The 12,783-nt window shown below is 38.1% G+C and overlaps 1 protein-coding gene across 6 annotated transcripts in view; it reads right to left on the reverse strand.

The window, feature by feature from the left end:
• Window positions 1-273: 273 nt before the first annotated feature.
• The window catches only part of ICA1L (islet cell autoantigen 1 like), a 94,504-nt gene continuing 81,994 nt past the window's right edge, over window positions 274-12,783 (reverse strand). For 5 of the 6 annotated variants that reach the window (XM_040475891.1, XM_040475890.1, XM_040475895.1 and 2 more), the window contains one exon: window positions 274-3,439. In XM_040475891.1, the coding sequence (XP_040331825.1) occupies window positions 3,324-3,439 (116 nt within the window). In that variant the 3' untranslated portion in view covers window positions 274-3,323. The remainder of the gene's footprint in view (window positions 3,440-12,783) is intronic. The other variant, XM_040475894.1, reaches the window with a different exon arrangement.

Genomic DNA, 12,783 nt, shown 5'->3' on the forward strand with positions numbered 1-12,783 from the left:
AAGAAAACACAGGGCCCTGCCAATACTGTGGAAGACTGAAATAAATTAGATCAGTACTGCCTTTCTTCTTTTTATTCCTGCCTTCAGCAAGTCAGGTTAAATACTATGCTTATATTTCATTGGTTGTTTCTAGGCTCAAAATTTTGATATTTTTATGGTTTGTATTTTGTTACTGAATGTATTTACACACAAAAAATACACATTCTGTTATTTCCCATATCTTACAAAGTCCCTTCTGTAATGAAGTTAAAAAGAATCAGTCTCACAAAGATATTAATTGCCTTGGTTTTATTTTCATTTTGTGTTATCTATAGCAATTCAAACTATCTTTTTACTACTATGGTCCTGAGGTAAAACCTAAATTTTTGAATAGTTTAACAATAATTGCGTTTGTGTTGAATATTTCAGGAAACAAACTTTTTTGTTTTATGCCATCTTGTAATCTCTATTAAAAGAGGCTCAGTAAAATAGAGCATAAACTTCCTTTTGTTCTTAAGCTGTAAAGACCTCTACATTTCCAGATGGTCTATAAAGATAGTTACGTGAAATAAATATCTATAGTTGAAATGCAAACACTTTTCATTGTGCAAATACTGAAACCTATTTTTTACAATACAGTTTGTTTCTAACCATATCAGAGCTATGTTTTACAATTAATGAAAGATTTCAAAAAAATACAAAGTTACATCAATCTGATCTTAATATGCCCTGGTATTCCTGTCTAATTTGTAAAGTGGTTGTAAGAAAGATTAGACAAGTTTTAGTTCTTCAGGGCTTTTCAAAGGTTAAATGCATTCTTATTTGGAATTAAAAAGTAGGAGATATTATTTTCCCCCATTTAATATAAAAACGATACATTTGAGAGAGTTCTCAGCTTACCTTTGGTTAAGGTTAATTAATTTACTTCTTATTGAATGTTTGATCTAGATTTAGGCAAATAGCAACTGATCACCTTTGTGTTCTATGTCTATCCTGTCCTTCCTTTCACTCCCTACTAAATATGTGGTTTGTTTCCTTTATTAGCAATGTAGGTGTAATATAGCCAGATTTCTGCTTCTGGCCTGTAATGACTGAACTTCAAATAATTAATACTGAAAAAAATATGGTTACCTTCATTTTAATAACAAAGTTTTCAATGTGCTCTTCAAAAATGGAGTTGTTAGATTTGTTAAAATTATAACTGAACTTGCTAAGCCAGTTAATGTTACTTTTGGGTTAAAGGAACAAACACACACTCTGTATTGAGAGAAGAAATTTTAAGAGAATCTCAGAACTGAATAAGATCTATTGTGTGTGAGGGGTTTTTTTTTTTTTTTTTTTTGAGGACTTTTGTTCTTTCTTTGAAAATTGAAGTCATTATCTGTACACATTTATAGTCTGAGATTCAGGGTTCTGGCTTGGCGAAACCAGTGGTTTTCCTCTGTGGTGAGGTGTCTTTGTTTATACAAGATAAAGTGCATGTGAAGGAAATACACAAATTATTTCTGAACTAATGCATTAGTGAAAGGAAATTAGTTAAAGAAAAATGGCACAAACTCATGATATAAAGTTAGCAATTTCTGGAAGTAAAGTTGAGAGCATAGAGTCACCATAGGCATAGAATTTAAATTATGATTATGAGTCACGACCCTTGGTGATTGAATTTGGCAGAACACTAACAGTACTAGTGCATTCTGGAGAATTTTACTGAATAAAAAAATCCTTCTGAAAGGATAACCAAATAAAAAAATGGAAATAAGCATGAAAAGATTACATAATCTTTTCCTGAGTCCGTGTTTCTGATCCTCAGGTAAGGTCTTTCCGGCCTCTGCAGTATTGCAACATAGTAGCGATTTTCTGGAGAGCTCCTGGGTGGTTCAGATTGTAGCTAGGCCAGAATGCTTCGCATGGAGGTGGATGGCACTTTACCCACCCTGTTTCTTCTATATACAGTGACTCAGACATTACAATCCATTCTTTTGTAAACAATCAATAAGCTTGTTTAAAACTAGGAGCACATGGAAACTGCTGTGAACAACTTAAAATGTTTCCTTATGGAGATGCAATGAACTGGATGTCAAAAATAAGAATTTCTTATTCTGAAGAAATTGTCTCAAAACAGGGTGGGCAAGAAAAAAACAGGATATTGACTGACAAATTTATACAGTGGCTATGTGTTCATTAGCTTACACTAACTTCCCTCCAGTAAGGATAACAGTTTTTCCATAGTAATCAAACAGAGCCTCAGATGATGTCACCCACAAAAAGGAAAAAAGTGGAAAAACAAGACCGGTTCTTAGTGATCATGTAGAGCCTTCTATGATGGCCAGAAAATCTTGGTTAAATCATGTCAAGAAAAAGGTTGTAAGTGAATGTGTAAGGATAGGTGTACCCTTACATGTATAAGGATAAGTTGTTTAGCATTTTTCCCTCATTCAGAAAGAAGTTTCTGGGTAATTTCAGGAATACTATTGCCACTTGCTTAGGGATTGTCCTCCCCTTGTTTTCTTTTCAGAAAGAATATGAATACTGTATATTACGGTAGCAATGTGTAAAAAAAAACAAACAAAAAAACAAAACTAGGCCCAGAGACACCTGTACAATGTCTTGAATGTTACTAGACATTCTTGTGGCTTAGGAGATGGGTTATGTTTCTACAGAGGATGGATTTAGCAAACAAATCATCCTGCTACTTCCCTATGAAAATTCAATCATGGAATTGAGGGGTGTCCATGATTCTGTATGAAGGAAAAAAACTAATACTACATTTTAGCCCCCAGGTGGAGAAAAGCACCAAGTTCTCTGTGATTTCATGAAAGCAAATTGAGTTCTCAAATCTTAATCTACTTTTCTAGCTAAAAACAAAACTAGTCTGGTTCTAGTGCTATTTTCCACAACAGAAAACTCCCCCTGCTACGGTTTTATTTAAAAACCAACCCCAAATCACAACCCAATTTACATGCTGTCTTTATCCACATATAGAAGTCTCACAGTCAGCAAGGCAATTTGAACATAAAAGGCTTTCCAAAGAAAAAAGCCCAACTCCTTATTTACAGAATTATTCCTTCCTGTTATCTTGAAACAAATTCTGATATCCATTTCACACTCAATAGTTTGTAATATTTTCAACATATTATCAAGATAGCTGAAGATCCAAGATATTAAAGAGATACTTAATCTATTCAGATGTAGTCCTTACCATCTGCTTAAAGTTGGCTAAAAAGTGTTATATCCACAAACACGATGCTTTTGTGTATGTGTTACAATATAAACTCCTTTCCACAAAGGCAGTTATGTTGTAAAACTGATGTCTCAAGGCCACTGAAGTGACGACATAATTTCAATCAAGCATTAAGAAGTTCATCATCTGAGTGTCCAATAGCATCTGGGTTTGAAAGTGGATCCAAGTCTGCAAATAGATTGAACCAGGCTGACATGTCTTGGTTACCACTGCTGGGAGCTATTAAAGAAGAAAAAACACAATGAAGAGTCTCATATTTTTTAAATCACATTACCATTTACATGATTTTAAAGTAGATGCTTCTTCTGAATACAAAAATTTAAGACGACTGACAAGAATGAACTATCAGTTACATCTCCTTGGTAATTCTGAGACGTGAATGCAGGTACCTTGTGCTTTGCTGGGGACCTTATATGTAAGTATTTTCATGTTGCTCTGAGAAATTATTAAAAGTGAAAAGGCAAATGAGGCACCTGGGTGGCTCAGTCAGTTGAGCGTCTGACTCAGCTCAGGTCATGATCCCATGGTTCATGGGTTCGAGCCCCATGTTTGGGTTCTGTACTGACAACTCAGAGCCTGGAGCTTGCTTTGGAGTCTGTGTCTCCCTCTCTCTGCCCCTCCCTTGCTCATTCTCTCTCTCTCTCCCTCCCTCCCTCGCTCTCAAAAAATAAAATTAAAAAGATTTTTTTTTTTTCAATTAAAAAAAAAGTAAAAAAAGGCAGGTGGTAGTAAAGGCTTCTTAGAAACACTGAGATGGGCACCTGGGTGACTTAGTTGGTTAGGTGTCCAACTTCAGCTCAGGTCATGATCTCACAGTTCATGAGTTTGAGCCCCATGTCAGGCTCTGTGCTGACAGCTCAGAACCTGGAGCCTGCTTGGGATTCTGTGTCTCCCTCTCTCTCTGCCCCTCCCTCACTCACATTCTGTGTCTCTCAAAAATAAAAAAAAAAAAAGAAACACTGAGATAGTTTATAGAAGTCTCTCAGGTAAGGTTCAAAAGTAAAAGTAACGTTTGTTCCTACAAAGTAGGAACATTACATTTGTAAATGTGTTTAAAAATCTACATGATAAAATACTGAAATATTAAACATAAGGGGAAGAAAATCCTTCCGATCCTATCACATTAACATACCCAACAGTTCCTATTTTGGTTTATAGCAGTTTCCTTTGTCTTTTCCATGTGCACTTTACAAATTCTTGATGAACATCTTATAGAGTGGATTGTGTTCAGGTACAACTTTCTGTTAACCAATTCCCTCTTACCTCTCTGTGGAGACTAGAAAACCATATATATCAATAGTCTACAGGTTGTACTGGGGCAAATATTTCAAGGATATACATTTAGACTCAAGGCTGAGACTAGAAAAAGAATGCACAATGGCACACAAGTGAGTCATCTCAGAAGGCTACGCTCTTGAAGGTCAAGGGATCCAGTAGCAGAGTTAAGACCCAGGGGACAATATGAAAACCTAGATATGAAATGAGTGACTCAGTGAGAAAAGAATGGAAAGCAATCATATGCAGAAGAGTCTAGGGCAACCCTCTTTTACAAACATGGTTCCCACTTTCCACAAACCAGTGGACTGTAGTTTGGACTGTGGAGGATCCTATTCCTCAAAGATAAGGACAGAGTGAAAGGCTTCTGTTTATGTCCACTTCTATTTCTAGAAAACTCCCAAGTTAGTGTCAGTTCTGGCCTTGAGTCCTCAGCACACTACCTACTAATAAGTAATTATGGCAAGTCATTTAACCTCAAGGGCTCTTATTTACTCATCTGTAAAGTAGTAATAATTTATCATTAAACTAGGATACCTGAGAGTGAACAAGGGGCCCATTATTAATAAGTATCCTGGAAAAGAGCAATACAGACCTACCTCAAGAAGCAAGAAAATTTTCAAACAACCTAATCTTACATGTAAAGGAGCTAGAAAATGAAGAAGAAACAAAACCCAAAACCAATAGAAGGAAATAAAGATTAGAGTGGAAATAAAAGAGAAACTAAAAAATCCCAATAAAACAGATCAATCAAACTGGGAGCTGGTTCTTTGAAAAGATCATAAAATTGATAAACCTTTAGCCAGACTCATTAAAAAAAAAAAAAAAGGACTCAAAATCAGAACTGAAAGAGGAGAAATAACAACACAGAACGGATAAGAGAATATTATGAAAAGTTATATGCCAAAAAATTGGACAACCTAGAAGAAATGGATAAATTCACAGAAACATATCTCCCAAAACTGAATCAGAGGAAATAGAAAATTTGAACAGACCAATTAACAGCAATGAAATTGAATCAGTAATAAAAAAAAAAAAATCCCCAGACCGGATACCTTCACTGGCAAATTCTACCAAACATTTAAAAAAGCGTTAATACCTATCCTTCCCAAACTATTCCAAAAAGTACAAGAGGAAAGAAAACTTCTAAATTCATTATGTGCATTTGTAAATTCATGTATATGTGATATACATGATAAAGAAAACACAAAAAAAGAGAACTACAGGCCAATATCTCTCAATATAGATGCAAAAATCCTCAACAAAACACTAGCAAACTGAATCCAACCATACATTAAAAAAAAAGTCATTCACCATGATCAAGTGGGATTTATTCCTGGAATGCAAGGTGGTTCATTATTTGTAAATCAATCAATGAGATACATCACATCAATAAGAAAAAGGATAAACACCAGATGGTCATTTCAACAGATGCAGAAAAAGCATGTGACAAAGTAAGTACAATATCCATTCAGGATAAAAACCCTCAACAAAGCAGGTCTAGAGGGAATATAACTCAACATAATAAAGCCCTTATATAAAAAAACCCATAGCTAACCTCATATTCAATTGTGAAAACTGAGAGCTTTTCCTTTAAGGTCAAGAACAAGATAAGGATGCCTACTCTTACCACTTTTATTCAACATAGTACTGGAAGTCCTAGCCACAGCAATTGGTCAACATAAAGAAATAAAAGGCATCCAAACTGGTAAGGAAGAAGTCAAACTTCCACTATTTGTAGATGACATGATTATATATAGAAAAAAACCAAAAGACTCCACCAAAAAAGTACTAGAACTGACAAATGTATTAAAGTTGCAGGACACAAAATCAATGTATAGAAATCCATTTCATTCCTATACACTAATAATGAAGCAGCAAAAAGTGAAATTAAGAAAATAATCCCATTTACAATTACACCAAAAATAATAAAATTCTCAGGAATAAACTTAACCAAGGATGTCAAAAGCTGTACTCTGGAAATTATAACACACTGATGAAAGAAATTGAGGATGACACAAATAAATGGACAGATGCTCATGGACTGGGAGAACAAACACTATTAAATGTCCATACTACACAAAGAAACCTACAGATTTAATGCAATCCCTATCAAAATACCAACAGCAGTTTGAACTGAGAACAAATAATCCTAAATTTGCACGGAACCACCAAAGATCCTGAATAGCCAAAGCAATTTTGAAAATTAAGAACAAAACTGGAGACATCACAATCTCAGATTTCAAGATATATTACAAAACTGTAGTAATCAAAACAATATGGTACAAAAAAAAGAAAAAACAGTATGGTACTGGCACACCAATAAACACATAGATCAATGGAACATAACAGAGACCCAGAAATAAATCCACAGTTATATGGTTCATTAGTCTATGATAAAGGGGCAAGAATATGCAATGGGAAAAAAGTCTCTTCAACAAATGGGCTGGGAAACCCGTACCACCTTCTTACCATACACAAAAATAAACTCAAATGGATTAAAGACCTAAATGTGAGACTTAAAGCAATAAAAATCCTAGAAGAGAGCATGGGCAGTCATTTCTCTGACATTGGTCATTCTAGCTATGTCTCCTGAGGAAAGGGAAACAAAAGCAAATATAAACAATTAAGACAATATCAAAGTTAAAAAGCTTCTGAACAACAAAGGAAACAATCAACAAAAGAAAAGACAACCTACTGAATAGGAAAAGATAAATGAAGGGCTAGTATCCAAACTACGAAAAGAACTTATACAAATCAACACCCAAAGAATAAATAATCCAATTAAAAATGGGCAGAAGAGGGGCGCCTGAGTGGCTGGGTTGGTTAAGCGGCTGTCTTCAGCTCAGGTCATGATCTCACGGTTCGTGCATTCGAGCCCCACATTAGGCTCTCTGTTGTCTGTGCAGAGCCCACTTCGGATCCTCTATCCCCCTTTCTCTCTACACCTCCCTCCCCCACTGGTCCCCCCCTTCTCTCTCTCAAAAATAAATATATTTTTTTAAATAGGCAGAAGGCATGAACAGATATTGTTCCAAAGACATCCAGATGGTCAACAGACACATGAAGAGATGCTCAACATCAGTCATCATCATGGAAATGCAAATCAAAACCACAATGTGATATCACCTCATAACTGTCAGGATGGCTAAAATCAAAAACACATGAAACAACAAGGGTTGGTGAAGATGTAGAGAAAAAGGAACTCTGACACACTGTTGGTAGGAATGCATATTGGTGCAGCCACTGTGGAGGTTCCTCAAAAAATTAATCAGATGATCCCACTAATGGGTATTTACCCAAATAATGAAAAAACTAAGCCCAAAAGATGTATGTATCTCTATGTTTACTGTAGCATTATTTATAATAGCCAAATTATGGAAGCACTCCATGTGTTCATCAATAGATAAATGGATAAAGAAGATGTGGTATACAGGAAAAGCATGGAAGTTTTTTGTGTGTCTCGTGTCTGTGAAATGCGCCAGACCAATACTAAACCATCCTACACACCTAGAAAACTGATTGGAGGATTAACACAATAATCTGCACAACCTGAACCACAGAATTCAGCAGGTATGTGGTGTGTAGAGGTGAACTTGGGAAGAGAGAAGCTGGTGGTGGGCAGGGAGCCGCCTTTGCAGGTGTAGAGAGGACAGAGACTGGGGTGGGGGAGAATATGGGAAAAGCACCCCTCCCCAAAAGCAGCTAGACAAAGTGGAAAATTGAAACAGCCACAGGGACTAAACTAAAAAGGGAGAAAAGAGAAAGGAGAGGGTTTAAATCCCATGAAGACGGTAAACAAGGGGAGTGCAAAGGCTGAAATTCTGCAGTTTGATACCTGGCGGTGCTCTGGTGGGAAGGGGGAATCCCTAGGAACAGGGTGGGGTCCAGGAGGTTCTTGGGCACATGGAGAAAAGCAGATCCACTGCTGGAAGGACAATTGGTAGAGACTGTTGAAGCCACCTGGTCCCAACAGACCCCAGAAAACAGCCACATTCGCTGGTGCTGGAACAAGGCCGTTAAGTGTGAAGCCTGGTGTCAGATGTGTGTTGTGATTTTCCATAATCCCTGAAAAGCTGCTGCTACACTATCTCACGAACTTTTTCTGGGGCGGGCTGGCCACAGTCTCAGGGCACTGGTAAGAGCAGGGTCCAGCAGACGTTCCTGGGTGGAGCTGGCATTCAGCCATTGTTCAGTGAGACCCTCCCGCAGAGGGACAGAACGGGTCAAAGCCACAGTCCTTCAGAAGTAAGGGACCAGGAAAAACAGCTGCATCTGAGACAAGATGCGGGAGAGGGGTACTGCTTGGTCATGGACAGTGAAGCAGCAGCGAGTGGTCGAAAGCTGAAGACAGAGGACAGTGCACGATTGCTGATCGGAGAGAATGGAGTTCCCATACTAGAGACTAGGTAGCTGGGTGATGCCATTTTCACCGCTCCCATGCATGCACATATGGCCTACGAGCACTGCAGCAGTCAGCCCCAGTGGACTAGAGTGCCATCTAGTGGGGAACGGAGCTGTTACACTGAGCCCTGCCCAACTGGGCCAACCTCGCCCTTCAAGAACACAAGTCTCACAGCCTACTTAGTTTATGACTATGAAGTGCTACATAGTCTGACTTCTAGGGGAAAACGAAGTTAATTTCAGTCCTATTTCAATATGTTAGGAGGTCCATCTATTCAATTTTCTTTCCTTTTCTTTTTTTTTCTCTTTTACACTATTCTTTTTCTTGAATACAGAAAGAAGAAAATCATTTTTATTTTCACTTATTAAAAAAATTTTTTTACTATATTTTTTACTTTTGTGTAAATTTTTTCAAATTCTATCTTACTTCCATCATTCTATTTTAGTCTACTTCAGTGTATTCACCTTTTCAAATTTTCAAACGATTTCCTTGTTTTTTTTCTTTTTGGTTTTTCTTTTTCTTGAATGCAGAAAGTGAAAAACGTCATTTTTACTTTCAATTTCTATTAAAAATATTTTTCATTAATTTTTTTACTACATTTTTCTCTTTATTTAAATTTTTTTCAAATTCTATTTCCATCACTTTCTTTTAGTCTACTACAGTAGACTAAAAGTATTCACTTTTTCAAATTTTCAAACGATTTTTGTCTCTTTTTTGTTTTTTTAGTTTCTTTTTCTTGAATATAGAAAGAGAAAAAAATTCATTTTTATTTTTACTTTTTATTAAAAATATTTTTTTCCGAGACGGCTTCTGGGAAGATGGTGGCATAGGAGGATGCTGGGCTCACTGCGTCCTGCAAATCACTTAGATTCCACCCACACCTGCTTAAATTACCCAGAAAATCGCCAGAAGACTAACAGAATGGATTCTCTGGAGCCAAGTGTAGACCAGAGGTCCACAGAAGAGGGTAGGAAGGGCGGAGAGGCAGTGTGCGCTACACGGACTGGCGGAGGGAGCCGGGCGGAAGGTGGCCCACCGGCAAAGCAGAGACCCCGGGTCTGGCTTGCAAAAACGGAGGGGCCGGATGGAGTGTGTTCTGACAGCAAGAGGGACATAACATTTGGAAGGTTATAACTTAACAGATCTACTCGGAGAGTGGGAGGGATGGAGGACAACGGGAGGGAGAGTTGTTGAGCCCTGGACAACAGCGAAGCTTGGCGGGGAACAAAGACGCTCACCAGCGCCATCTCCCTCGCCCATCCCCCAGCCGAAACCACAAAGGGAACCAGTTCCTGTCAGGGAACTTGCTTGCACTGTGCAAACACCCAACGCTGTGCTTCTGCGGATCCATCCCTCCGGTAGCAGGTCTGACTCCCTCCCGGTGCTGAAGGGCCCCTCCCTAAGCGGATCTCCGAAGGAAAAGTGAGCTGAGCCTGCGCCTCCTGCCCCTGTGCACCCTGCCAATCCACCCCAGCTAATACGCCAGATCCCCAGCACCACAAGCCTGGCAGTACGCAAGTAGCCCAGACAGGCCACGCAACCCCACCCCACAGTGAATCTCGCCCCTAGGAGAGGGGAAGAGAAGGTACATACAAGTCTGACGGTGGCCCCAGAGGTGGGCTGGGGGCAGACATCAGGTCTGACTGCGGCCCCTCCCACCAACGCAAGTTATTCAAGACAGCATAGGAGAAGTGCCCTGCAGTTCTGCACCACTCCAGGGACTATCCAAAAAGACGAAATGGAAGAATTCCCCTCAAGAAAACTTCTAGCAAATAACAACAGCTAATGAACTGATCATAAAGGATTTAAACAATATAACAGAAAGTGAATTTAGAATAATAGTCATAAAATTAATCGCTGGGCTTGAAAACAGTATAAAGGACAACAGAGAATCTATTGCTACAGAGATCAAAGGACTAAGGAACAGCCAGGAGGAGCTAAAAGATGATATAAATGAGTGGCAAAATAAAAGGGAGACGACCATGGCTCGGATTGAAGAGGCAGAGGAGAGAATAGGGGAACTAGAAGATAAAATTATGGAAAAAGAAGAAGCTGAGAAAAAGAAAGATAAAAAAATCCAGGAGTATGGGGGGAAATTTAGAGAACTAAGTGAGGCCTAAAGAGAAATAATCTACGCATAATTGGTATTGAAGAGGAGTAAGAGAGAGGGAAAGGTGCTGAAGGTGTACTTGAGGAAATAATAGGTGAGAACTTCCCTGATCTGGGGAAGGAAAAAGGCATTGAAATCCAAGAGGAACAGAGAACTCCCTTCAGATGTACCTTGAATCGATCTTCTAAATGACATACCATAGTGAAACTGGCAAAACACAAGGATAAAGAGAAAATTCTGAAAGCAGCTAGGGATAAATGTGCTCTAACATATAAAGGGAGACCGATAAGACTCGTGACGGATCTCTCTACTGAAACTTGACAGGCCACAAAGGAATGGCAGGAAATCTTCAATGTGATGAACAGAAAAAATATGCAGCCGAGAATCCTCTATCCAGCAAATCTGTCATTTAGAATAGAAGGAGAGATAAAGGTCTTCCCAAACAAACAAAAACTAAGGAATTTATCACCACTAAACGAGCCCTACAAGAGATCCTAAGGGGGATCCTGTGAGACAAAGTACCAGAAACATCTCTACAAGCATGAAACCTACAGACATCACAATGACTCTAAACCCGTATCTTTCTATAATAACACTGAATGTAAATGGACTAAATGCGCCAACCAAAAGACACAGGGTATCAGAATGGATAAAAAAAACCAAGACCCATCTATTTGCTGTCTACATGAGACTCATTTTAGACCTGAGGAACTTTCAGATTGAAAGTGAGGGGATGGAGAACTATTTACCATGCTACTGGAAGTCAAAAGAAAGCTGGAGTAGCCATACTTATATCAGACAAACTAGACTTTAAATTAGAGGCTGTAACAAGAGACGAAGAAGGGCATTATATAATAATTACACAGTCTATCCATCAAGAACTAACAATTATAAATGTCTATGCGCCAAATATGGGAGCCCCCAGATATATAAAACAATTACTCACAAACATAAGCAACCTTATTGACAAGAATGTGGTAATTGCAGGGGATGTTAATACTCCACTTACAACAATGGATAGATCTTCTAGACACAGGATCAATAAAGAAATAAGGGCCCTGAATGATACATTGGATCAGATGGACTTAACAGATAAGTTTAGAATTCTGCATCCCAGCAACAGAATATACTTTCTTCTCGAGTGCACATGGAACATTCTCCAAGACAGATCACATGCAGGGTCACAAAACAGCCCTTCATAAGTATACAAGAATTGAGATCATACCATGCATACTTTCAGACCACAATGCTATGAAGCTTGAAATCAACCACAGGAAAAAATCTGGAAAACCTCCAAAAGCATGGAGGTTAAAGAACACCAAACTAAAGAATGAATGGGAAAAAAAAAAAAAAGAATGAATGTGTCAACCAGGCAATTAGAGAAAAAATTTAAAAATATATGGAAACAAACAAAAATGAAAATACAACAATCCAAACACTTTGGGATGCAGCAAAGGCAGTCCTGAGAGGAAAATACATTGCAATCCAGGCCTATCTCAAGAAACAAGAAAAATCCCAAATACAAAATCTAACAGCACACCTAAAGGAAATAGAAGCAGAACAGCAAAGGCAGCCTAAACCCAGCAGAAGAAGAGAAATAATAAAGATCAGAGCAGAAATAAACAATATAGAATCTAAAAAAACTGTAGAGCAGATCAACGAAACCAAGAGTTGGTTTTTTGAAAAAATAAACAAAATTGACAAACCTCTAGCCAGGCTTCTCAAAAAGAAAAGGGAGATGACCCAAATAGATAAAATCATGAATGAAAATGG

The sequence above is a fragment of the Herpailurus yagouaroundi genome, unplaced genomic scaffold (genome assembly GCF_014898765.1).
Source record: "Herpailurus yagouaroundi ecotype Mexico unplaced genomic scaffold, PumYag 140, whole genome shotgun sequence".
In the NCBI taxonomy this organism is placed as follows: Eukaryota; Metazoa; Chordata; class Mammalia; order Carnivora; family Felidae; genus Herpailurus; species Herpailurus yagouaroundi.